The sequence below is a fragment of the Ciona robusta genome, chromosome 5 (genome assembly GCF_009617815.1).
Source record: "Ciona robusta chromosome 5, ASM961781v2".
Classification (NCBI taxonomy): Eukaryota; Metazoa; Chordata; class Ascidiacea; order Phlebobranchia; family Cionidae; genus Ciona; species Ciona robusta.
Genome location: NC_143239.1, coordinates 4498660 through 4525572, shown reverse-complemented (window position 1 = coordinate 4525572; position 26913 = coordinate 4498660). Strand labels below are relative to the sequence as shown.

At 35.5% G+C, this 26913-nt stretch overlaps 3 protein-coding genes across 6 annotated transcripts; 2 read left to right on the top strand and 1 right to left on the bottom strand.

Moving 5' to 3' along the window:
• Nucleotides 1-222: 222 nt before the first annotated feature.
• LOC149735828 (terminal uridylyltransferase 4-like) lies at nucleotides 223-19757 on the bottom strand. 4 transcript variants are annotated; one of them, XM_089878309.1, is made up of 32 exons: nucleotides 19508-19757; nucleotides 18911-19005; nucleotides 18310-18471; nucleotides 18015-18069; nucleotides 17298-17350; nucleotides 16767-16847; nucleotides 16220-16339; nucleotides 15837-15955; nucleotides 15431-15559; nucleotides 14897-15062; nucleotides 14233-14373; nucleotides 13882-14048; nucleotides 13344-13481; nucleotides 12813-12978; nucleotides 12283-12518; nucleotides 11780-11902; nucleotides 11459-11603; nucleotides 10779-10869; nucleotides 10375-10562; nucleotides 9768-9958; nucleotides 9245-9406; nucleotides 8672-8875; nucleotides 8077-8154; nucleotides 7551-7697; nucleotides 7105-7272; nucleotides 6810-6945; nucleotides 6331-6444; nucleotides 5879-5974; nucleotides 5396-5519; nucleotides 4942-5118; nucleotides 4386-4558; nucleotides 223-729 (listed from the first exon to the last, which is right to left on the bottom strand). In XM_089878309.1, the coding sequence occupies exons 1-32, from the start codon at nucleotides 19600-19602 to the stop codon at nucleotides 515-517; spliced, it is 4455 nt and encodes a 1484-aa protein (XP_089734435.1). In that variant the 5' UTR covers nucleotides 19603-19757; the 3' UTR covers nucleotides 223-514. The 4 variants fall into 4 exon arrangements, with proteins under 4 accessions (XP_089734435.1, XP_089734434.1, XP_089734433.1 ...); XM_089878308.1 differs by having other exon boundaries at nucleotides 4380-4558; nucleotides 18911-19002; XM_089878307.1 differs by having other exon boundaries at nucleotides 4380-4558; nucleotides 19508-19755.
• LOC149735829 (uncharacterized) lies at nucleotides 1757-3997 on the top strand. The gene is made up of 4 exons (XM_089878329.1): nucleotides 1757-2647; nucleotides 2858-2940; nucleotides 3213-3374; nucleotides 3697-3997. Exons 1-4 carry the CDS (start codon nucleotides 1819-1821, stop codon nucleotides 3829-3831), a joined length of 1209 nt encoding a protein of 402 aa, XP_089734455.1. The 5' UTR covers nucleotides 1757-1818; the 3' UTR covers nucleotides 3832-3997.
• Nucleotides 19758-19999: 242 nt separating the features above from the next.
• LOC149735827 (UDP-glucose 4-epimerase-like) lies at nucleotides 20000-23335 on the top strand. The gene is made up of 7 exons (XM_089878330.1): nucleotides 20000-20141; nucleotides 20281-20472; nucleotides 20806-20980; nucleotides 21333-21483; nucleotides 21915-22080; nucleotides 22235-22360; nucleotides 22682-23335. The coding sequence occupies exons 2-7, from the start codon at nucleotides 20302-20304 to the stop codon at nucleotides 22970-22972; spliced, it is 1080 nt and encodes a 359-aa protein (XP_089734456.1). The 5' UTR covers nucleotides 20000-20141; nucleotides 20281-20301; the 3' UTR covers nucleotides 22973-23335.
• Nucleotides 23336-26913: the final 3578 nt, after the last annotated feature.

Sequence of the window (26913 nt, the reverse complement as noted above, 5' to 3'; positions counted from 1 at the left end):
TTAGGAGCATTTACCATGTTTAAATCCTTCTTAATAAAAGTGTGAGATGGCCCATTGAAAAAAGCCAACCTAGTGTATTTCTTTCTAAGATAGGCAAACATATACCGACCAACAAATTGATACACCTACAAATTTGCCAACCACAGTTTTATATTGCAAAAAAATCATATTGGCTTACAAAACCGGATGGAAACCTATTGCAGCTGATAAACAGCAACCACATTGGTCTAAATCAATTTATTTTAAAACAAAATACAGAAATCTGTTTTCAGATTTCAAGCTTACCCGTCTCAGGGTGCGGCGCTAAAAGTTTAAAAGAATAAAACGTCTTGGAAGCAAAACAAGTGGCAGACGATAGCTAGAACCACAAGAAAACATAAAACCAAAGGTGTTCGAAGAAAATGTTGCGCGCTAAATTGCATCCTAAAAAGTGATGAAAAAATAATCACCAAACAACACTAATGTAAGCGGGGATAAAACTTTACGAGACGATAAAGGACGCTTGTCGTGGGTCTTATTTCTGGTTGCGACGGTTATGGTGCCTTTGCTGCTTGTGGGGAGAGCTCCCCATTGGGGTACGGCTGCCGGGCGACATCTGCTGACCGTCGTTCATCATCGGCGATAGTAGAGGGTGCATAGGACTGTATGCCATGTTACGGTTTCTGCCCTGCACCATTGCCGGGTTGTTGAGATATTGTGTTCCATTGCCCATCTGGTCACGGTGAGGATCTGTAAAATATATGGATACATTACTCATTACATACTTCAAAAATCACCTTAAATTATCACTCACAAAGTCACATACGTGGTAACTCGTAAGCGGACATAAGGTGTATGAAACAGAACACACGTGTTGTAACAAATGATGTTGCTCCGTCACGCAAGAATAAAACAAGTTGAAGTTACATTCATTTAGTCAATTATTTTTATATTCGTAAAAATGTAACTTGTTTTATCTTCGCATGGCGGGGCAACGACAGTCGTTAAAATACAAATGTTCCGTTTCCTACACCTAGTGTCCGCTTCTAGTAACCAATTTTACATTTAGGTTACGTAATTGCATTTAAATAAAGCGACTATTAAATTTCTAATGAATGAAGGCAAATATAAAATTCTTTAGAAGTTAAGCTATCGTTTTGAGTGGCCTTATCAGTAAAACGACAGTTGCAGTATCGGGTCTGCAGTAAAAGTGGTGAAGCAGCTGCGTTAGTAGGACGTGTGAGAGTGTTATGTTTGGTTTGCGTGTATGTAGTTTTATGTTGTAACGTATCGTGTAGGGTACTTTATGTAACGTATGTTAATTTTTCTCTAATTTTAGAATGGTTAAATTTGCTAGTGTTTTTAACGGGCATGTTATTATGTTGTATTACGTATTGTGTAGCAAAGAGAGATTTGTTGTAAACCTTCAGTACGCCACACGACGAGTCTTTATTGGGATATGGTAAATTGCGCATCGTATTGTAGGGTGGAGGGGAGATGGGTCATCTTTGGAACATAATATCCAAATATCCTGATTGCGTTTCAAACATTTAACAACGATCTACGGGAGTCGTGAAGATATAGATTTATAATTCTTTAAATGTTTTTTTTACTGCCAAATGGGACGTGAAAAGGTGTCCCATCTTCCCCACAGTACTATATTTGTTGTTAATGTTATATACCAGAAAAGTGGTGACAAGAATAGTTAGATCCGATTTTTCTAAGCACCAGTTTTATAGATTCTGGTTTTAAGAATTAATATAAGATTCAGAAAAATTGTGAAATTTTGATACGTGTTTTGTATTGTAGGTTTAGATTTGGTTGCTGGTAAAAGTCGAGATGCTGAATCTGCCGGAAAATTTGCTTCAATTTCTTTCAAGTTTTAAATTTAAAGAGAAAAGTTTGGAATATAACGTTGATGTTAAGCCAGGTCGGTTAAAATTAACTTTAGAATGGATATACGAGGATCAGTTCTCCAGAGAAGTACAAGCTTTGAACGTAGCGGATGGACACTTCAATACAAGTCACAGAGTTCAGGAGAACGATTGTGCAAAAAGGAAGGATTCTGAAAATGCTCTAAATAAAAATAGAAATGAAGCAGCGCAACCCAAGTCCTTTCAATCGACACATACTGTGGTGCTTGCTAAGCGTGTAGGGTTGCATACGAAGTTGGATAGAGCGACTGCTATAAACAGTGGTCAATGGTGTGGAGGTGTGGTCAAGTTATCAAGGGCAAGCGTGGAAGATGACGAACGCATGACACAGCATCACGTGACCATAGAGCACGCGAGAATCATGAGTCAGGACGATTGTAGCACTATTGAAGCGGACAGTGACTGGGAATCAGTGTTTTCTGTGTCGTCGCTGGACAGTGTTGCTACCGATGATAATTACTGCGAGAAATTAAGCAACAAAAATGTCACCAATACACATAAAGAATCAAACAGGTTACAAAATGAGACAGGAACGACGGAAAATGCTTCGACATCGAATGATACGGAAGGTGTAACGGATACAACAGAACACACAAGCTATACCCTTAACAAGCGAACATTGAGTCCTATACACGAAGGGTGTGATGATCAAAGACACGCAGACCAAACCAACGACGACCAGGAGTGTATGGAGACATTTGAATCTTACAATGAATGCGATTTACCAAGTCAAGGTGAAGAGAATTCACATTACCATAACATTTGGTAGTAATTGAAAAATATTTACAAAAAATATATGTGCGTATCCTCCCGAAAAGCGTGGATAATTGTTAAAAACACGATTAGGGACATAGTGTTTTAACGGTGTCCATCTTGCCCCACCGACCCCACCCTATTATACATTGAGTTACATTGCAAGTATTTTGACACATTATATTTTTCAGGTTTTATGGGAAATGGGAATACTGGACAAACCTCTGTAAATCTTACTGAAGTAAATGAAGGACAACTTATGGAACTATACAAGGTAGTTGCTTTCAAAGTGTGGGTAATGGGGTAACTGGGGTCCGAATCCTAGGTCAGTTGGTGTGTAAAGCTATAGGACCTCACCCATGTAGAATAGAATGTACATATACAATGTTGGGTATGAAGAATTGTCGTTGAGTATCTTGCCTAAAGACACATACTCCCACAATAGTAGCAGTAAAGAGCCTTGAACCCATAAACTCTTGATTAGGGGCATGTACGCTAACTAACTATGCCATGGTGGCGATACAAACAAATGTTTTTTTGTTCCAGAGTAATGCACAAGACATAATCATAATACGAGCTTCAAAATTCCGCATTTCATTTGAAGAACTAAAGAAATTAACGTTTGGATCTGGTTTAATTGACACACAAGATGTAGTGGCAATGTTTTATGATGACAAAGTCATGAAAAGACCTGGCTATCTTATACAGGTGAGTTTTCAAGGTTTAATTTTTGGAATATAGGTGACGTTATGTTTTAACACTTTTGACCCTGAAATGTGTTTAACTTGATGTTAGGGGTTCGTACAAACGAGCAGAGCCACAGTAGACTGTGTTTGCTATATTTACCAATTGAGTTTTTATGTCTGAGAATTATAGGGGTAATTTTATTTTAGTTTGTGTAACTGTGGGACATTTTTGTATAATTAAATATGTTTAAAAAATGGTTCGTGTTTTTTTGCTATAAAAACCATAGAGTAAAAAAAATAAATTAGTAGCATGTGACTCATTTAGAGTTGATATTTTTATGCAGTTTCATCCAAAGAAACGTGACGTACAAAACAAACTAATGGACATAACGTCGGAAGAAAGATGCTACGGGGTGTTGAAGTTAGTAGCTGGAGATGAAATTAGAATGACTTCATTTGACCCGAGTTTTGTGGAGTAATAGGAAAAGAAATATGGTCTGAAATTATCTCTGCATTTCAAAAAATTAGTCTTGCTTTTTTAGTAAAAGGAATACCCAGTTTATGTACAGTGCTGGTTATAGGTGGATTTTATAATTATATGTGTATTATTATGAATATTGTTTTAATAAACTTCTTTATTATATATATTGTTGTTGTCAGGAGTATATATTGTAAGTGTGAAAGATATTTCCTGACCTTTGTTTTGTGATGTTAAAGAACCGATGTTTCGTCTGCCATAGCGTTTGCTGTTTAAGTATCTTATTTAATACAAACACTCCAGCCTATATATGACACAACTGCATTTTATAGACTTGGTTTAAAAAGTAAAACCATATTCACTAAATAATATTTTAACAGCTTATCTAGTATAAAAAAACATTGTGTATTTCTAAAGTTATGTCTGTCATACAAGACTTTATCAGGGAATGTTTCCTATACAGTAACACAATAAATCTTTACAAATCTTAAGATCTCTAAATATCCTAAGACCTGAATTCTACAGTCCAAACACTCCATACAGTCCTACCTTTACCATGATCAGGCATCCCAGTATTGTATGGCGATCCACCATACACTCCATTATTATAAGGAATCACATTGTATGGAGATCCATGGTAACCTTGTGTAGATGCAGATGGTGGTTGGTGGTATACAGGAGATTGCTGGGTGTGGGGGGAGGAAGGCCACTGTTTGTTTGGTGTCCGCCTGGAATTAGAGATGAATGAACCTAGCTTGCTTAATACTCGCGTGGCCGGTAAACGACAGTCTGTATTACATGGGTATTCTGTTCATGCACTTCCTGCCAAATTGCGATTGTATGCAACTTTGGTGGTAAAAGTTTTTCTAGGGGGAAAGCCACTAAGTGTCTTGCTCAAAGACACGTACGCCTGCAATAGTAAGAGCAAAGAGCCTTGAACCAATCTGGTTGACTTGGTAAAACAACAGTCAGAATTCGGTGTTACAACTTGTGTATAGTATTTCTCTAGAGAAACACCTATTCTATGTTGGTGAGATCTCGCAGCGTGGCCATGGCTCCTAGGATTTATGCCAGGATTGGCCGATTACCTTCAATGTGTTAGAATAAATACCTCTTATCAGGAATTTGCTTTGGTGATGATTGCACGAAACGTGGACTGCTCTCGATCGATCTTTCCTGAGCAGGAGGTGGAAATAGATTCATCTTTGCACGAGTTTCATTTGATCGATGGCTGGGGTGGGGTGGGGGGCTACTTCTTCTTGTGTCTCTGCTACCAGGTGTATGGGAACTGTGATGTTAATGGATTATATATTAGGCGTAATGAGTGTTACTGTAATAATATAATGTGCTTTGTGCATAGGAAGACATTTATGTTATAACTCGACAGTGAGCATGAGGTTTATGGATATACTATGTATCTGGGTGTGGGGCTATAAAAAACATCATATAAAAATATATAAAAAATAAAATAAAAAGAATTAATAAATATACCACATGTGTTTAAAACCATACCCAGATACCCTACCATCATAAAAACACTTTATAAACAAAAAGAAGCTACATACTTGTTCCTCTTATTATTCTGGTGAGGAGACATCTTGTATTTGGGAGATTGAAAGTTCCTTTGTTGAAAGTCAGAGTTTCTTGGTGAAGAACCACGGAAAAATTTGTTTTGTCCTGTGAAGTTACCTGCGTGGTTTGTACATGGTTAGTATAAGCTATATATTATGTATATGTATTCATTTTTGGGGATGGTGGGAGAATCCTGCATTAAATCCTAGGACCTATGTTGTACTCATAAAATAGTCATATTTTACACATTTAATTTCACATATACGCACTATTTTTAAAGTAAGCCAAACTATTAGATTGTATTCTATTCTATTCTATGTTGGTGAGGTCCTATGGCATGGCACACCATGGAACCTGAGATTTAGGCCACAGTTGGACTTAGGCCAGAGTTAAAAACAAAAAAATGAACGTAAAAACTGTTTTTTATTTTAATGAAAAATATCATACATTATGTAGTTGAATTATACAATACGTACTATCATTGTTATACTCTGGGCAATCTTTCTTAATATGTCCAAATTCTCCACATAAGAAACATCTGTATTCATTCATATCCTTTACTTCTTGTTGCCCTGTTTAAATATAAGCTTACGTTAGTTTTGTGTGCGTGGTTTATTATCTCCAAGTATGTAAAACAGGTAATTGTATTCTGAGGCTTTTTGCATGTTAGCAAAGGCAAATAGAACATTAAATAATATAAAGTTCAATTTAAATCAAGTGAATTATTTACCAACAAAGTTACATAATTGGTAACTCATAAGCGGGCACGAGGTGTATGAAACAGAACACCCATGTTATAAGGACTGTTATTAGGAAAATTAGTGACATTCATTCATGATTACAGGTATAATTAGATTTATTCACTGATTAAATAAATAGATCATAACAGTTTTGTAATTTCTTCTTCCAGCAGTTTTATATTATATACCCTTGGTTTCCAAAGTGGGCGCCGCGCACACTGGTGCGCTGCCGCAACTTGTCGAGTGCGACTTTAAAGTTTGCAGAAGCGCTCTCAATCCAGCATGGTCGAGAAAATTGATTTCTATTAATATTTTATTTCCATATAAATTGTAGTTTTATACCACTGCGATAGCGAATATAACATGAATGTTACGCTTAACGTAGTTGGCTATAAGTGCGCAGTGCACTGCAAACATTTTTAACAGCTCAAGTGACGCCGGGTGAAGAAAAGTTTGGGAACCACTGTTATATACCATTATAAATCATTGGCTATTTTTTCGAATATTTTCACATAAACCTTAAGAATGTCTGTTATACAGTAAAACTGTCTTGTCAATAACTTGTCCGTAAAATCTCTTTGTAAAAACTGTCTGTCAAAAACTTATCTGTCAAAATTTTTTAATATCCCTGTCAACCACACAATGATAATTAAACATTCACAATCACCATTATCTTGTCCTCTTCTTCTTTTCTTCCTGGGACAGTCTCGTACAAAGTGTCCGATCTTCCCACAAACTCTGCAACATCGGTCATTGGGAGCTTCCTCTCCATCCATGAGGATGTTGGCATCGAAGAAATATTCCTGAATATATGATGTCTATGTGAAACGGTGTGGTATCGATAAAAATTATCCTAATTTTTATTTCCAAACATAATTATTTTAACATAACTTTTAACAATCTTTTTACTGTAATCATTTTAACTATAACTTTTTAACATAATCATGTTTAACACAACTTACAGGTTCATGAATAGGATCCATATTTTTCGGTGGTAAGTTGGCAAAGTGTTGCCTTGCTTTCACAAACACACGCATGATAAAGTTGCTCATCTTGCGCGATACACCAGCACCAAGGTTATGGTTCAAATCAAACGGATCTTCAATTGAAATAAACTTGGAAGTCCATTCCTATATTAGAAAGTATTTTATATGGGTGGAAGACTTTCTCGAGGAACTGAGATTTAGGCTGGACTTAGCCCAACACCCAGGGGTTTAGGCCAGATTTGGCCCATTGATATCCCATTTGATTTTCTCGTCCCATTTGGTAGTAAACAAAGAACACACAAAGAATTATAAAACCATATTCTTAAGACTTCCATAGACCAGCGTTAATTGTTTAAAACACGATATTTAGATATTATGTGCTAAAGGTGTCTTACCCCATATCACTGTATTGTATAACTTACCTTTTCAAACACAGTCAATGGTTCATGCTTTCTTATACACACAACATGGTGTCTGAAGTCAAACTCCTCTGTATAGAAGCGAAGCATATTGTGCCACAGCTCGCCGATGGATTCCTTGTTCTTGCCAAACTCGGGCCAGATATCTTTCTGTGAATATTTACAATACTTTGCAATACACATGTAAAGTTCACACACCATAGCTGTAGAGGCTATTAAAGGTATGTGTGTTTGATTGTGATAAATTCCGCGAATCTGACCCAGATCTGGTGCTCATAGAGTTCAACGATTCTTGTGTAAAGAAATACAGTAAGAATATGGTGATACAAAAACCCTACGAAATAGACAAAAATCAAGCCCCAATAAATCTAAAACAATTCTCCATGCAATATTTTCCACATATAATTCAGGTCCTTTTACAGAAAAATAAAAATAAAAAACATAGTAATTTAAAAAGGATTAATATGCCTGACATAAACAACATATATATTTCATAAGCCTGATGTATGTACATAATATGAATACTTACCAAAGCTTTGACATCACTGTTGAACCAGGCATTCCAACCATCTATTGTATCTACAGGTTGTTCACTACCTTCGTATAACTGTGGATATTTAGAAGTGAATATATGTGACTTTTTTGTTTGATGCCTTGGCTTAGTGGTTAGGTAATTGCATTGTAATCCAAGGATACAGTGTTTAATGCTAAATACTGATATCATTGACTGTGTTTGTGTCCTTGGGCCTGAAATGACATGGGATCTCAAATCTATGGCAGAGTTGGCCCATTACCCCACCAACCAGGGTGCTACTACTCATTAGTAAAATAACAACTGCTAGAATACACATATATCTACCAGTATTGAGCATTGAACCTGGTATCGTTCAGTTACCAAATACTTCCGACTTGTAGTACTGGTTTTGATAGCTGAAATTACATAGGCCAAAAAGGGGGATAATGAGCCAATTCTGGCCCAAATCCTAGGGCCCATGGCGTGCCACACTGTGGGACCTCACTCACATAGAACAGAAAGACAAGAAGTGGGTTCTGCATCAAAATATTCTAGAACTAGTGTTCCAGTGTTGACCAATCAATTAAACGTTTAAATGCATTCAACCAACCTGTTGTAAAACTGGCAGCACTGGAGGTTTCCTCTGTTGCAGATAGAATATGACCATGAGTGTGTATGCATATGATGATAATGAGCCTCGTGAAGCATCACCAATCTGACACCGCTTCACGAAAACTTTCATGGCATACCCGAGCACCTTGCATCGACAATCAATGGAAGAATAACAGGATAACATGGCTGTGTTCTTTTGTGCCTGATGTTATGTGCAGTTTAAGCTACATTGTACAGTTATGTTTGTACAATGAAATATAAGCATAAGGATATGGGCAAAAAGCCATAAATAACCACCTACAAAGTTATTTACTAACTTGTAAGTGGGCTGTATGAAACAAAACACCCGTGTTAATAGGACTGTTCTTACACTGCCACGCGAGGATAAATAAGTTATATTCATTCACTCATTCATACTTTACAAATATGATTTCTTTTATTTTTTTTCTTGCCTATATTATACCAGCTTGGTTACGACAAATAGATCGTTATTCTATTCTGTATGGGAGAGTCCTTAAGACGCTGGGATTTAGGCCAGATTTTGCCATTACCCCAAATAATACCAAATTACCAGTAAGTTGTATAAACTTATGTCTCCCTCCAAGCCACTCATCTTGTGCTCGAACTTTACGATCGGGACTTTAGCTGTGGTGATTGGGAGGATGTTGCAAAGATCGGAATTCCTACGAAGACACTTCGCAACATCAGTGATGATGGACACGAAGTCTAAATCCTGGAGAAACAAAAAGTAATGAATGTATATGAATGTAAAAAACGTCAGTAGTTACAACACGGGTGTTCTGTTTTATACCCCCTGTAGCAGCTTTTGAGTTACTAGGTATGTAACTTTGTGGGTGACTGTTTTTTCTTTCAGTTTGGCTGACAACTTTGACAATCCATTAGTGACCATTGGGTTGGATCAACACATAGGTTACAATGGTAGCAGCGACAAACCTTGAACCCATAACCTCTGGGTCAGAGGCAGACACGCTAACCAACTGTGCTTTGCCTCCGATTTTCCAAAATACACTACATTTTATACCATATGTGCCGCTTTTATTTATAAAAGATTATATATAAATGAACAGCCCTACCTCTCCTGTAGCATTCCCATAGAAAGTCATACAAATATCAAGGTCACTACGACGAAAACCAAAACCATTTCTTGAAGAACCGAATAAATTCATCTGACATTTGAAGTTGTATTTGCGTTGTATGTAATTCATAAGTGCTTCACATATTTTGTTTCTTTCCTGGACTTCCTTCTGCCTCAATGCGAAGTTTTCTGTGTAAATTGTATTATCACAGAATTTATATCAGTGCTTATCAACCGTTTGGTTGCAATCCAAAAATGAGCAGACATTAATTTGAATCGTCATTAATATGACCCTTTGACTGTTTTGCAAGTTTTACTGGTTTAATAAACTGTTTATCGCACAATCAGCTAAAAAGTAATGGGAAAATTCTGGTATAAATTTTAGGTCTCATAACATTCCTTAAAACAGCATTAGTAGATAATATTACTTATAAGATACAAATAACAATGAACTTACTATAGGACCTAACCCATATAGAAGATAACGCCCCATTTGCAGATAAATTTTATACAACAATAAAAATACCAAAACACCTAACCGCCCCAAAATAGACTGCATTGGCAGATAACATACCATATATTTAAATAACATTCAATTAACTTACCATACATATAGTTGCATACACGATCCAGTGCATTTAGTAGAGACTTGGTTATAGGTGGTAGTTCCACAAGGTCCATAACTTTAGCTTCATCGGGACAATCCTTGCGAACATGCCCCTCATTCTTGCACAGGACACAAACTTTGACGGGGTAGTGTCCACCAGTTATCACTTTATTAGTAAACTCATACCTGCAATAAGTAATATATATATAGTTAACATGGAAGGTGAATGATAATGAATATAACTTACTTTATTCTAGCGGGCATGGGAAACGATAGTCATTAAATCACAGGTGGTCTGTTTCATACACCTCGTGTCTCACAAGTTACTACATATGTAACTTTGTAGAGAATACTTTATATTATATACTACTTAACTAATATATATATATTACAAGTAACAACCTTGTAGTATCCTCAGCAACTTCGTCAAGCACAGAGTGGATTGCCATGTCACAAATTTTTGGAACAACTTCATCCAGTTGTTCCTCTATACCTGCCGATGGTGGGAAGTTTGGTTAAGATATAATAATAACATTATTGTTATAGGCTAATGTTGTTGTGTATTATTACCATTGAATTGGTGATGCTATCTCTAGTTGTTTTAACGCATGATCACGTTAAACTGCATGTGTTATTCGTATGACTTTAATTTGGATTCTATTTTCAAACACATGTTAAGACTCTGTGTTGCCGCTAATGAAACCCAGTAATAACTACCAATAGTTTTAGAACATATTTTAAAAAAAACAGTAAAGAGTCCAGAATCTGGAATTTGGGGTAATATTAATAGGCCAACTCTGGCTTAAATTCCGCTGCCTTGCCATAGGTTCACAGCCATATAGAATCAGCATAACATATTTATTGGGTGGGGAAAGATGGGACACCTTTCATTCTATTTTCTGGTCATTTGGTAGTAAACCAAGAACATTCATATAAATATAAAACCTTATCCTTACAACTAGCATGGAGCGTTGTTAATTGTTTAAGACACGATCAGAATATTTAGATATTATATGCGAAAGGTGTCTCATCCTCCCCCACCCTACTATATATATAAACAAACGTATACAACTGAGACAAACCTGTACCACCATTACTAGTAGATGGAGTGTTATCATTCACATCATGATTGCCACATGATACTTGCGGTGTATCATTTTGTGCACGTGAAGCATAGAAGTAAGTCACGGCTGCTTTTAACCGGGACATCATGTACCCAAACACTGCCTGCAAGTTTTTTACATTTTATATACTATAAAAATAGGCAGCAAACCTGGGGTGGTAGGGTTAACGGCTAACTGCTGTGTGGCTTGAACAAAAACAGATTATATGAGCACCATATCAGGGTAAAATTCAGGGATTTATTACATTGAGTTATGATGTCATAATCGACATAATGTTACCTGTTGAGTCATAGAACGACATAGATTTCTCTTGGAAGAGAAAGGATCAACAATTGCAACCCTTTTTCTGCTCCAATTCTTATCTGATCTAAGCAGGGTTCGACTTGTGCAGATGCATATGATCTGAAAATTGATATGCTTATATACACATTATACAGGTGGTCTTATAACAAAGAAATGATTTTGAGTGTGCAGGTATGGGGTTATGTCCGTTATAAAATTACATTTTGGGCGTAATGTTAAGGCCCCAGGGTGTTGTTAATACATAGCTGAAGTATATTGCACTCACCACATTTATTAATAAAATTCCCTATATTTCTATGGACAAATCTGAGTCTAAAATTTTTACCAGAATTAAATATTTAACTAAATATTGAAACAGCTGACACCTATGTATAAACTAACAAACTGTTGTTTATTTTTCCATCAACAGGCCTAAACAAATTTAACTTTTCATTGGTATGCCCCTTTAAACCTCGAATTCAGCCCCGATCTCAACTAACCTGGTCTTCCATAGGATACTCCAATGCAAAGAACTTTATCATGGCCAACCACAAATCAGCAACAAGCAATTGTTTTCCCTCTAACCCTCCCATAAGGTTAACAGGGTTGTTGGGTTGTATGGGGGACGGCTTGACGGGCTCTTGAGCGCCTGATAGTGGCGAATCAAGCTCAATATTGCTATCTGGAGATTCAGATATGCAATTCTCGAGTGTCGTGTTTGTTTCAGCGTCCGAGTCTGTTTGAAATTTTGAAATAATTGTTTTCCTATTTTAGTACGAAATGAACACCAATGTTAAAAGGCAGACTTTGCCACAATTGAAAACCATTTTTTTAGGAAAAAGAACATCAGTGTTATAACAACAGTCGTTGTAAAAATTTAAAAACCTTTTTGAAAAAAACTATCAAGTTATAACGACAGTTGTTACCCAGCCATATAGAAATAAATAAGTTACACACATTCATTTATTCATTCAATGTTTACAAACCTATCAAGGCATATGGTTTATAATAATAACAACAAATGACATACCAGTTTCATCCTCTTCAGTAGGGGTTGGCTTCTTTACAGGACTGCTTGGTTGTTTAGGTGGTAAAGTTGCCGTGTAATGACATGAACCACTTGTAAAGTCCAGCAACTCACATTTAGAAATGGAAGAATGGTTCAATATGGATGTCATGTCGTGGTCAGCAATTATCTGGGACAGGATTTAATATTTACATATAGGTTTTTTTTTGTTTTCGCAAATTCAGGAGTGACATTGGTAAAATGCAGTCACACACTCATGGTCGTCAAACCTGCGGTGCCTTGTTGGTTAAAAGTAACACAATTATACTTTTGCCTCTTCCTCTATTATGTACTTGTATCAGCAAAATAAAAGCTATTTTAAGCCTAAAACTGGAGTGCTAAAACAAAGGATGTCACCCGTATTTTAAAAGCTTGGTTACATGTTACTTTTATAAGGTTTGTAATGCCTTTTTTTGTCATTCAACTCGATTTTGCTTAGACTCTAAACCCCACTACCTCAAATATATACAACATAGTATACAGATTTAGCCATACCTCATGTAGAGCTGGTATATATTTGTGCCTTTGCATGAAGAAGATGGTCATAATGATGAATGCATGGGATGGTAGGGAACCCTCACTTTGTAGATCAAGTCGACACATTTTTGCCCATTTACGAAACACCATGCTTAACTGTGGGGGGTAAGAACAAGTATTAGACATGTGGGAACAGCTATATACATGGTGAATATGTTTCTTCCTCTAACCCGAAGGTTTGGGGTTCAAAGCTTGTCGCTACTACCACTGTAGTCTGTGAGCATACCTGTTTAAAAAAAAAACTTTTAGACAATTGCTCTTACCAAGTGGTCCCTATTGGGCTTTCTAAATTTCCAGCTATACAGAAAAAAACACCCACAAAGTATATATAGGAGGTAACTCGTAAGCTGGCAGGAGTTGTATGAAACGAAATACCTGTGTTATAACGACTGTTGCTTTCCAGAAGGATAAAATAAGTTACATTCATCCATATTCTCATCAATATCATGTCTAATTGATGAAGTCATATATGACGGAAAATTACTGGTAAATTCACCTGAATTACTCTGGGGTCAAGCAGGGAGTAGAAACGTAGCAGACGACTTGTCAGGATGCTCGATTCGTTCCCCGTGCTTAAAGAGATGTTAAGTGATGATTTTTGATCCGTGAAATTAATCCGAGGATTCTTTCCGAGAAAATCCGCATTCACATCTTGGTAAGTCTCTATGGTGGAAAATGAAGAATAAATTAACACATATATAGGCTCGTGCATAATGGGGCTATTGCCTAATCTCAGGTCCCATGGTATGTCAGAGTTTTATACTACAGGACCTTACCTATAGTATAGAATGCATTAATTGCTGTTTTTTTCTGTTTTACCTAAACTGTTTTTATGTGATTTTTTTACCTGAATCTTGAAGAAGTGAAAGAACTTTAAGCAAGGCAGCAGGAGCACGCATGGTGGATGGGTATTGTAGATCAACATTCACATCACTTGATGTAAAACCAAACCCACTGCATGATGAACCATATAACACAACACGTGACTCTGTGTGAAAATTAATAACCATTTGATTTAAATTTTTGAAAAATATTCCATTACGAAACTGTAAAAAAGTAAACTTTTAACATTGTATAGCCTACTTGATGAAACGTTTATTTCTTATACTTACGCTGTAAAAATGTTATTATGGTAAGTCTTGCATTTATGCAAATTATACACTGTAGGTATAAGAATGTTGCTTTAACTAGAAAGACATAACAGAATAATTGATTCAGTGCTGTTACTAAGAATATGCAGTGACAAATTGTTATTGCTCTTGTTATATGTTATCGTGCTTGTGCATGATAGAACAATAACCTTGTGTCACTTCTTTGAAAATCGCATCATGTATATATAGACTCTAATGTTCTTTAAAACAGCATATTAAAATCTTGTATTGAAAATAACATAGTAACATTGCTATTGAAAAAAGTATATTAAAAATTTATTCTGAAAGTAACATATATATATATATATTATATATTAAAACTAACATATTGCAATTAACATATTGAAAATTTCCACATACTTGGTATATGAGTGCTGATAAGTTGTTCAAGGTCTTGCACTGTGTTAGTGCGTAGTTGTACGTCACTTTCACTCATTACTTCAGCTACTACCTCAGTAAGTAAGACCTTCTGTAGGTTGTTGATGGCAGGGGGGGAAGGAAGGGAGAGCTCACGTAATATGTTGTCCTAGAGAAATAAATTTTGAATTTGGATTTTTTTTATGTGGATGACGTTCTTTTGTTTAGATGAGGTGCTTTTTTATGTGGGTGAGATCTTAAAGTGAGGCATGTTCTAGGACTTTAAATTTAGGCCACAGTTGGCCCATTACCTGGTGGCTGGAGAAGTAGTAAGACACATGATAAAAATTGCGGCCTATTACCCAGTTCACATAACAACAGTGGGCCTACTTCAGGTTACTTGTACCTCAGCTTTACCACATCTTTATATAGCCTACAACTGGCTCACTGGGTGTTGGGGTAATGGCCAGTCTGGCCTAAATTCCAAGTCATGGCACCTCATTCTCATAGTATAGAATAGAATAGCTTACAACCCACCTGCTGTCTTTCCTTCAGTGCCTTCTGATGCCTTTTCTCCTTAATGTGCTTGTGTGCAAGAGGTACATTATCAAGGTGATAGTTGCACAGTTTACATACAAACTTTGCATGGGGAAAGTCTTCAGATTTCTACAGATAATAAACAATTTTGCCTATAATAAATCAAGGTATTTAATGGTGTTTACTTTGTATCTAAAAATTCTATAACAGTTGTATCTAAAAAAACTTATTTTATGACAGCTACAAGTTTAGAAGTGTACTGGGTCTGGGATATTATTGTTTAATTATTATATTAGTGCTCACTGCCATAAAATGGGAAAGGGTTGTTTTTACTGCAACACAACCAATAAAATTCTTATTAGAAAACCTGAAAAGTCAAGTTTAATAATAGTTCAAAAGTACAAACCTTTTCCAGTGTAAATATATAATCTCTACTAAGCCGAGCTTCTGCTTGTTTCAAACCAAGTTTTTCCATACCAGGGGAAATGGTGGGTGTAGATGGAACCACTTTCTTCTGATGGATTTCTGTAAGGCAAAAACATATCTGAAGTGTTCTGATATACATGGAAATATGTGTTAAGATGATTCAGGATTTAAAACAGGGTTTCACAAGCTTTATTGTAGTACACTGATCAACTGTAATGATACTCTCAAACTTAACAAATAAAACTTTAATATATATATATAATATTATATATCACTATTACATACAGAGAACTAGACACTCTAAATTTACATATACAGAACTAGAAGCAATATAAAGACACAGCAACTATGTAAATAGCCTACTTGGTGTTTCAGAGCAATCCACACTTGGAGTTGGTGGAGTGTTTTGGTTCTTATTTACACCACTGTTCACTAGTTTCAGAATCTCATTACCTGCTTGAATTAGCGGGTCTGGACTTGTAGCTAGGGAAACAATTTATGATCAATACCGAGTATGTTTTATAACTGTGGTTACCTTTATTAAATCTCAGGTTATGTGAAGCAGTTAATTTTATTCTGTGTGGATTTTAGGTGTTGGTAAAGCCAAATAGAACATTAAATTGTATAAAACATTAAATTCAAATCAATAAAATAACACACAAAGTTACATACTTGGTAACTCGTGAGCAGGCACAAGGTGTATGAAACAGGACACCGTGTTGTAAGACTGTCGTTGCCCGACCAAGCGAGAATAAATAAGTTACATTGATTCATTTATTTAATTTTGCATGCCACTTATGTGACCTTTTCTACGGCAAAGGCCACCTTCAGACATTGTAATGTAACATAAACCAAAGAGTCTAACACGTATTTAAATGGTGTTAAACAGCAATAATTAGTTAAGCCTTACCTGGTAGCTTGTCACGCTTTTTCTTATTTCTTTTTTTCTTGATTTTGGCACTGATACCCAGTTCTGTTGGTTTAGCATCATCTGAAATATTTGAATACGCACAACATATAGCAAATATCTTTAATAAACATTGTGTCAATCATTTATTTTACATTACAGTAGTTTTTAAAACAAAAGAAAGTAAAAGTTTGTATAAATAAACAGTATTTAACAAATTGCCAAATCTTATACAAATCTTTTCTTTTCTTAGTACATAAAGAATAAATTTAATTAATATTGTACACATTAAAATTAGACTATGGTTGATTGTATGACATTGGATTTTGGCAAGGTAGTGGGACTTTTGTTTTCATATATGACAATCGGGTGTTAAGGAATTGGGCTAACTCTACCGTAATTCCCATGACATTGAATGCCATAAGAACTCACTTACATAGAATTGAATGCCCAGACAGAGAACAGAGAGTTGTTATTGAAAGTGAGAGAAAAGTTTCGTTTACATAAAGCTTTGTAAGTAATCTCATGAAATACCTGCTTCTTTGTGTACTGTGTTCACTGTCTTAGTAGTTTCATTATGCTGAATCCTAACAATAAAATATACAACTAATGTAGATAGGCAAATATCATTGATTTAAAATATATCTTTAAATCTTAAGTGTTTAGTGAAACACTGCAATAAATATATTATATATATATATATAATATATCTTTGCTTAGTTTATAAAGCTATTGGCTTCTAAAATGTACAAATAAAAAGTTTATACCACTCTAGGCTGCACTTTTACAACTACTTTTATTGGTTGAAATTTAAATAAGGTGCCTACAATAATAGTTTCTTCGAAACTAGTGCAGTATAAAGAGTTATAAACTGTTGACTATAATAATTGGTCTTAACTCTTGATGTATTGATTCTACAAAACGGTTGTAAAACAAATGTTAAAATTCTGTTTAAACATGTCATCAAGGTACAAGTTCTATTTCTAAAACATAACACATCAGGTGATATTGGACCTTTTGTTTACATAGTGAGTCAATATAATTGCACAATGTAGTTATTCCCATAAGCATACAAACTTTATGTTTGCATAACCTCAACTGATCAGTTCAAAAGCAAAGGCTTAATGCAACTGAATCAAATCAACAAAACAGAAATAAGAGAGATATATATTATTGCGCAATACAGGGTTATATTATAAAGCCGGACATTTAGAAAGTTAAACCAATATTTGTAAACATGTTTTTACTTACATTTTGTTTTTCCCATTTACTGGATTTTGATTTTGTTGATTCATTTTAACATTGTCTGCGGAAAAACAGGACACTTAAAAACTTAATATTCCATTTACAACTATGGAAAACTTGAACAGAAAATTCGATTATGAAACCATAGTAGCAGGTTATTTGGTGATAATGCAACAATTAAGGGTAATAACAATGAAATATGGCCCAAAGAGAACAATGCTTATCCAAGAGATGAATGTCTATGCTTTTTTATAAGTTTTTTAGACATAAATCATTCAGAGGAGTATTAAATATCATTCACCATATGCTGCATTCATCTTTCCATTTCTATTAGCTTCTTCATGAGCCACATTAGGTTTATCATATACCCTGCCATTACTCGTTGCTTCTAGATGTTCTTCCAAGTTACAAGTCACACTGCCAACCCCAGGTTTAGGGACATGCCATTTACCATTCATACTATCTAAAAGCATCGACAGTTTATTAGTAATCAAGCATTAATTTCACAACTAATAGTAATATAGTATACATCACAAACTAAAGACTATTAAATTTACCACAGCAATAAGCAATTGTCGAAGTGTTATTTGCAGAAAAATTGTATTCAAAAATGTTTAATACTATCGTAGGTTGAGCTCCCATGACAATTCTGCTGTCATGGTGATGCAAGATAAATTTCATGAAATGAAACTGTGTTTATGAGATATGTACCACTTTTTTTAGGCAGTAGAGGCACCACTTTAGTATTTAGATGTTAAGACACAAAAAATGTAATGTGTTTACACCTGAGCCATAGCACAAAACAAAGTCGAATTATCTAGACAAACATCCTACAGATCATTTTACAAATATAACCAGTTATTATTATTTAACCAAACATATAAATATATATACATATATACCCGCTTTCTTTCCACTACCAGAAGTCTCCATTGATTTGTTTTTTCCCCCGTTTGAGCATTTCGGAGTAGTTTGCTTGGTAGAAGATGGTGAACTACTGTAGTAAACATGGATGAATTAGTTAATCCAAATAAGGGAATGAATATACCTTATTCATCCTTGCATGATGGGGCACTGACAGTCGTCATAACACGGGTGTTCTATTTCATACACCTCACGGGTGCTTAAGAGTTGCCACGTTTGTAAATGTGTGCCATGAGGACATTTTTTATGTTCCGTGAATGAATATTTGCAAAATGATTGAAATGACATGTTTGGTACATATTGCACAAAACTACTAAAGTACACAATTGGGTGCTAGTGAAGAGTCTTCCACCCTACCTTATTTGCTAACCCCTAAGCCCTATAACCACTAACTACTAACTACTAACACCTATAACCACTAACCCCCTAACCGCACCAACCACTAACACTTTCCACCAGCCTATAAGGTGGGGGGAAGGCTCTTCACTAGCACCCATAATTGTAATTTAGCATAGCTCAATAATTTTCTAAAACATTGCAGGAAACAGTACAAGGAACACAGTGGTTTGGCTCACCTTTTGGTTTGGAATTTTGCTGCTTGGGTTAGTTTCCCACGAGGAGCACCCGAATTTAGAGAACTGTGTTCACTGTTGACTTGTGATGGTTGCATTTTTACCGCGTCCTTCCCGTAGCATGTTTAGTGCAAATTATACTACTATAATTTCCACATGCATACAATAGTATTTAGCAGACTACACAGTATTAAGTCCTGTTTAACAATAACGATAAAACAACATTCATGTCTATTCTTCCACATACATATTTACCAAAAACCGCAAACAGCGAAAACCTGTATGAAATTGAACTAAAAACTTTGCCAAATTTCGTAATAAGGATTGTTGCAGTTACGTGACAAGCTGCCAAGATATGACAAATTCAAAGTTTTGTATTAGCATTAAAATCCGTAAATTAAAACAGATGCAAAGTGAAAGTTTGTCTACAATAAAATAAAAAATGATGTTGTTTTTTCATTTTGTTTAAAAGTCATTTACCAAATATTTAACCTTGCATGAACTCTGCTGGTTTTAAGTTGTATCTCTTGTTCGGCTAACATATGGGTTCGTTAGGAGAAAAGAGATGTAACGTAGTAGGTTAGTTTGCAGCTGATGCCGCCGTATTGGATTTCGGGACAACTCTCGCTGAAAACGTGTAAGTGTGTCTGTATATTTACTTGTTATAAATGTGTGCCGAAACCTCCTCTGTAAAAAACCGGAGGATTCTTCACTAGTTCTGATTATTCACTTGCATTTTTCATTTCAAACACTCAAATTTCCTCATTTGTTTAAAGGTTAAGAGTTAAGGTAGTAGTATGACTGAAACGTGTGTTTTGATAACTGGTGGGGCTGGTTTTGTTGGAAGCCATGTTGTGGTGGAACTACTTGAAGCAGGGGAGAGTGTTGTGGTGATAGATAATCTTTCAAATGCAGCATCGGATAAAGACAATCTACCACCTGCGATAAAAAGAATTCAAAATATTGTGGTATGTTTTTCATAGATAAATCTTAATTAAGTGGGACATGCATTTAAATAAATACCAAAGATAAAGAAGCAACTACAATAGTAAAAATAAGTACATACTGTATATATATATATGTGTGTGTGTAGTAGTAGGTGAAGTGAAAACAATAATATGTAGTTGTACATAAACAAGTATATAAATATGTAAAACTGTAACATATAAAAAGCCACATGAACATAAAACAATAACCAATAAATAAGAAACTTTCATTTCCCTTAATAAACCAATGAGAAAATCTAAAGTGGCTCACAATATACTAATCATTTTTCTAACTTGTGAACAATATTATTTTAGAATGCTTCTCAAAGAAAGAGGCTTTACTTCAGGAAAGGGAGTTATGGCGATAGAAATATAATGGATTCAATTTTCAATGAGTTTAAAATCAAAGCTGTGATCCATGCAGGGGGATTTAAAGCTGTTGGAGAATCCAAAGAGCTGCCAATGAAATATTACAAGAACAATGTTAAAGGTGAATTTAGTTTTGCGTTATAATAACTAGTTTATTAAAATATAGTGAGAATTATCTTATGTAAAATCGGTCGCAGTGACACAGTGGTGGGACATCTGCGTCTAACCCAGAGGTTATGAGTTGCAGTACCATTATGGGTGTGTGTCTTTGGGCCGGGCACTTATTGTTTCATTCATGTAAGCGATGTTTTCTCTTTTTTTAAAATCAGGTTTAAATTATAGTACTGTGGTCTGTGGGGTAAGATGGGATACTGATAGCACCTTCATCTCATTAGGTCGCAGGGCTAGGATTATAGAATAAAAACATGTTTCATTTCTCCCCACTTACTATACATTGTTTTACCACCAAACAGAGGCTTTAACGCTTGTGAAAGCAATGAATGACCACGATGTGAAGAACATTATATTCAGTAGCTCAGCAACTGTGTATGCTGAAGTACCACCTGAGAAACTTCCACTAACAGAGGAAAGCCCTGTTGGTAACTGTAGCTGCCCATATGCTAGGTACGTAGGTAATACTATGAATGAGTGTAACAGCTTTATCTTTGTGCGTTGGGGAAGCGGCAGTCATTTTAACACAGGTGTTCTGTTTTATGCACCTAATACCCGCCCACAGCAAGTTACCACGTAAGTTTTTTCACAATGGCTGACAAATTAGACAACCCAAATTAGACAACCCATTAATGCACTAGGTTGAAGCAACTTTTGATAAGTGTCTTATCCAGGTCCAGGGACATATACGCCCACAATGAAGGCTTGTACCCCTAACCTTCAGGTTAGAGCACCAGGCAATATGATACTGTGTATAAAAAAATGCCGGGTTTCTCAGGTCATCTACTGTGTATAAATGATACAAATACTACATTAAGCAATATATAAGTAATCTTTCATATAATTAACTGATAAGAGTTTACTTATTGAGCTTTATCCTTTAGCACAAAACTTTTCATTGAAAACATCTTGCGTGATGTGACGGTATCTGATGGCCAATGGAAGGTGATGTCACTGAGGTATTTCAACCCAGTTGGAGCACACCACTCTGGAATGATAGGAGAAGATCCTAAAGGAATTCCTAACAACCTAATGCCTTTCATTGCACAGGTATCAACTTTAATTATAGGATGTGTTTTGCTGCCTTTGCTACTAACAGGGGCATAGCCTCCAGTCTAAAAGTTTTTTATTTTAAATTTCGAATGTATATATTAAAATATCAAATATGTATGTTATATATACCTTTTGTATTATATACATATAGGTTGCAGTGGGCCGCAGGAAAGCTCTTAATGTGTTTGGTTCCGACTATCCTACTCCTGATGGAACAGGAGTAAGAGATTATGTTCATGTTGTTGACATAGCTAAGGGTCATGTTGCTGCTCTTAAGGTTAGTTTTTTACCTTGTTATTTTTACAAGAGCGTAACTGAAGTTCGCATCATTCAGATAAGATGACAAGTTTATGCTCACAGTATTTTCCGGTTTGAAGGTTTGATAACTTTGCCTAATATTTGTATCACCACTATTATTTAAACAAAAGCAGTAGGCTAATACATATATTAGGTAAAGAAGTTTGATCCCACAATCATAAAAACACACATGTAATGGGTAATATATATGATTGTATTACATACATTGCTAAAGCTAATAGCCTTTGTCGGAAATAAACTTTGTTGCTTAATACACTGTATTTCTTCCATGTTGTTTTAGGCATTACCAAATATGAAACAAGGTTTCCAACCAATAAACTTAGGCTCAGGGGTTGGAACTTCAGTGTTGGAAATGGTTCAAGCTTTTGAAAGGGCATCAGGTGTTGTTATCAAGACAGTAATGCAAGATAGAAGGCCAGGCGATGTGGCTTCGATGTATTGCCAGCCAACACTTGCGTTTGAAGAACTTGGCTGGAAAACTGAAAAGACTGTGGATGAAATGTGTGAAGATCTGTGGAGGTTTCAAAATCAAAATCCAAACGGTTTACATCCCTCTGGTGAATCTAATTAGAAGTAAAGAATATCCTATGTGTCAACATGCGTAACTAATTCTTCAGCAATTCTACATCATCTGTGAAATTTCTAATCCTTTGCCTCAAATCTAAAAGTAAGAGAAGTTGACAAAAAATCTACAATATATGCCAATGTTATTAGTACCTTTTAGTCAATATTTACGTTCTTCAAGCAGTTTTTATTAAACCTATGTACCTGATAAACTTATAGTAGTAACGTACTCTTAAAATATGCTTTTTCTCACTCTTTAGTTAATGGAACATAAGCACATTGCAATATCATCAAGATAGTTGTAGTATGCCATTTAATTCTTTATATTAATAAATGCACTTGTATTAATAAACTAAGTATTTTCATTTGATTACTGATGTACTTATTGGACAGGTTAGTGGCCTAATAGAACGTTTTTGAACTGTTGTTCTTGTTCTTTTATTGCATAGTGTTGTGGGGTAAGATGGGATTTTTCTATTTATTCTATTCTGTATGGGTGAGGTCTGTGAGGACCTGGGATTTAGGCCAGACTTGGCCCATTACCCCAACACCCTTGTACGTCCGGAAGTGACGTGCTCGCGGTAGTGAAGTTCTTGTTATCATGTTCCGACTCCAGTGTTCCGATCAAGTCCCGTTTTTTGTCCCGATTCTTGACCCGTATATATAGGACTCCACCTGCAGACTATTTCTGCGAACTCGTTCTCCGTTCCGACCAAGTCCCGTTTTTTGTCCCGATTCTTGACCCGTAGGACTCCATCTGCAGACTATTTCTGCGAACTCGTTCTCCGGTCCGACCAAGTTCCGTTTTTTGTCCCGATTCTTGACCCGTATATATAGGACTCCATCTGCGGACTATTTCTGCGAACTCGTTCTCACACGATTCGCGAACATCATTCGAGAACCACACTCGTACTCACAACGTCACAACCGGACGCACTTCCACAGAAGGTTTATCCTCGTCTGGGCAGCGAGTCACCATATATATGCAACTTTGTGGGTAATTGTTTGTTTTTTTCCTGTGTATGACTGTAATTTGGACAACCCATAAGTGACCGCTGGGTTGGAGCAATGTCCGTTAAGTGTCTTGCCCAAGGACACATACGCCGATCAGTATTAGTACCGCCGTCGAGCATCGAACCGGGGCCCTTCGGTTCTCGATGCAGACGCCTAACCCTAAACCACTGAGCCACGACGCCGGGGTAAGATGGGATATCGTTAGCACCTATATCCCGTGTGTCTTGATTGTGTTTTAAACAATTAACAACGTTTTTTTTAGAGTAGCGCGCCAACGGGTATATAACTCTGTAAATATTCTTTGTTTACTGCTTCAAACAACATTTAAAAAAGTATACGCTACATTCTAAAATCAACTACAAAACCTTTCTCCTAACGTGGTAATGCCATGCTCTGTTACATGAGGAAGAAACAGCAACATCAGTAATTTTACTCAATTCCCAGATTATCATTAAGTTTTTTGGCAGCTTTAACACAGAGTTGGAACATTTGTCTTTAGATTTACAATGTCAGCTTCACCGAGCAAAAAACACAGCGGGGACAAAAACATCGAGAGCGAGTTTAATGACGTTTTTGTATATATGGTTAGGCGCGTGCGGGAAGTGGTTAATGCTTTAACGCTCAGGCTGGAAGCTTTCCGAAAATCCCCTTAGTATGACGTAGTTAGATATTTCTATGAGGTCGACGAGCGTGTCAATGTTATTGCGCAATTTTAAAGCAGCATGTGGTTTAGCAATATTTAGTTTTTTGAGCATATTTGTTGTTTAGTGTTGTTTTAAGTGAAATTCGACATAGCCCTGGAGCATATATTTTTAAAATTTGACACAGCCCTGGAGTATATTTGTTGTTTAGTGTTATTTTAAGTAAAATTCGACATAGCCCTGGAGCATATATTTTTAAAATTTGACACAGCCCTGGAGCATATTTGTTGTTTGGTGTTATTTTGAGTAAAATTTGACTTAGCCCTGGAGCATATTTGTTGTTTAGTGTTATTTTGAGTAAAATTTGACTTAGCCCTGGAGCATATTTGTTGTTTAGTGTTATTTTAAGTGAAATTTGACATAGCCCTGGAGCATATATTTTTAAAATTTGACACAGCCCTGGAGCATATTTGTTATGTTATTTTGAGTAAAATTTGACTTAGCCCTGGAGCATATTTGTTGTTTAGTGTTATTTTAAGTAAAATTTGACTTAGCCCTGGAGCATATATTTTTAAAAAGTGACATAGCCCTGGAGCATATTTGTTGTTTAGTGTTATTTTGAGTAAAATTTGACTTAGCCCTGGAGCATATTTGTTGTTTAGTGTTATTTTGAGTAAAATTTGACTTAGCCCTGGAGCATATATTTTTAAAAAGTGACATAGCCCTGGAGCATATTTGTTGTTTAGTGTTATTTTGAGTAAAATTTGACTTAGCCCTGGAGCATATATTTTTAAAATTTGACATAGCCCTGGAGCATATTTGTTGTTTAGTGTTATTTTAAGTAAAATTTGACTTAGCCCTGGAGCATATATTTTTAAAAAGTGACATAGCCCTGGAGCATATTTGTTGTTTAGTGTTATTTTGAGTAAAATTTGACTTAGCCCTGGAGCATATATTTTTAAAATTTGACATAGCCCTGGAGCATATTTGTTGTTTAGTGTTATTTTGAGTAAAATTTGACTTAGCCCTGGAGCATATTTGTTGTTTAGTATTATTTTAAGTAAAATTCGACATAGCCCTAGAGCATATATTTTTAAAATTTGACTTAGCCCTGGAGCATATATTTTTAAAATTTGAAATAGCCCTGGAGCATATTTGTTGTTTAGTATTATTTTAAGTAAAATTTGACTTAGCCCTGGAGCATATTTGTTGTTTAGTGTTATTTTAAGTAAGATTCGACATAGCCCTGGAGCATATATTTTTAAAATTTGACTTAGCCCTGAAGAATATTTGTTGTTTAGTGTTATTTTAAGTAAAATTCGACATAGCCCTGGAGCATTAACAATTAATATTTTAAAAGCTGTTAATGTTACTGCTAATTTAAATAAATATATTTTACTTGTTTCACAATCGAATCTGAAATTGTTGATCAAGTTCAAGACAATGTAAGTAAAAAGTTTCACTTGATATTTGTTTAGTATTTATAGGGTGGTTTGCATAAAGTATAATCAGCGTTGATGTTGATGATTTTTTTTTGTCTGCATAGCAACGATTTAAACGGTATGCAGAAAGTATAATCAAAGTTGATTATCGATTTTTGATTATCCTCAAAAACTTAAACAGCGATATCGGCTGTTTAAGTGTCTGGCGGCGTGGCAAATTGGTATTTTTCATAGTTGGTAAGGCGATATCGATTTCTGCAAATTGGGCTACACTTTCCTTACTATTTATACTGTTCATATTGATTATTATTCTATTGAACTGTGAACGTATAAAAACACCAACTTGCCTAAACAATACGGATTTGGCTTTGTACTCAACATTTTATGCTATTTTACCTTTCCTTTTTGGAAATAATTTATGAGAGAAATTCTCTTTCCTGCTTGGGAATCAATGATCAAGCAGAAACTTAGATATACTTTCTGCATACTGGCCATGGTGTTTTATTTTAAACTCCTTACGTTTAAAATCTAGACTAGACTCATAGTGTATGCTTTCTGTATTAAATGGGATTGGTAAAAAGTTTTTATGATTCAGGATAATTATCAAGAAGTGTTTATTTACTTACTGTGATATACGAACACATAAATCTTTACTTTCACTAATGGTGTTTCTACTACTTCATAACATAATGAGTTAAAAATGAAAATGTCTGGGTCTCTTTATTGCAGGCAAGAAGTCAAAGTATTTTCAAATTCTGCCAGTTCAGCCCAGTTAAAACCAGAAGTTCCAGTTTTAAACAGTTGTGATAACTTCTCCAAGCTTCAACCACCTGAAAAAAAAACAGAGTCAA

Bases quoted from the DNA above. Each gene is read 5' to 3' on its own strand.
- LOC149735829 (XM_089878329.1), top strand. From the start codon at position 1,819: ATGCTGAATCTGCCGGAAAATTTGCTTCAATTTCTTTCAAGTTTTAAA. The intron at 2,648-2,857 runs GTGAAGAGAATT...TATATTTTTCAG, and splicing joins ATGCGATTTACCAAGTCAAG to GTTTTATGGGAAATGGGAAT. The intron at 3,375-3,696 runs GTGAGTTTTCAA...ATTTTTATGCAG, and splicing joins GACCTGGCTATCTTATACAG to TTTCATCCAAAGAAACGTGA.
- LOC149735828 (XM_089878307.1), bottom strand. From the start codon at position 19,602: ATGCAACCATCACAAGTCAACAGTGAACACAGTTCTCTAAATTCGGGT. The intron at 19,006-19,507 runs GTGAGCCAAACC...TGTTTACTACAG, and splicing joins GCAAAATTCCAAACCAAAAG to TAGTTCACCATCTTCTACCA. The intron at 5,520-5,878 runs GTACGTATTGTA...CAAACCACGCAG, and splicing joins CCCAGAGTATAACAATGATA to GTAACTTCACAGGACAAAAC.
- LOC149735827 (XM_089878330.1), top strand. From the start codon at position 20,302: ATGACTGAAACGTGTGTTTTGATAACTGGTGGGGCTGGTTTTGTTGGA. The intron at 21,484-21,914 runs GTACGTAGGTAA...TTTATCCTTTAG, and splicing joins TGTAGCTGCCCATATGCTAG to CACAAAACTTTTCATTGAAA. The intron at 22,081-22,234 runs GTATCAACTTTA...ATATACATATAG, and splicing joins TAATGCCTTTCATTGCACAG to GTTGCAGTGGGCCGCAGGAA.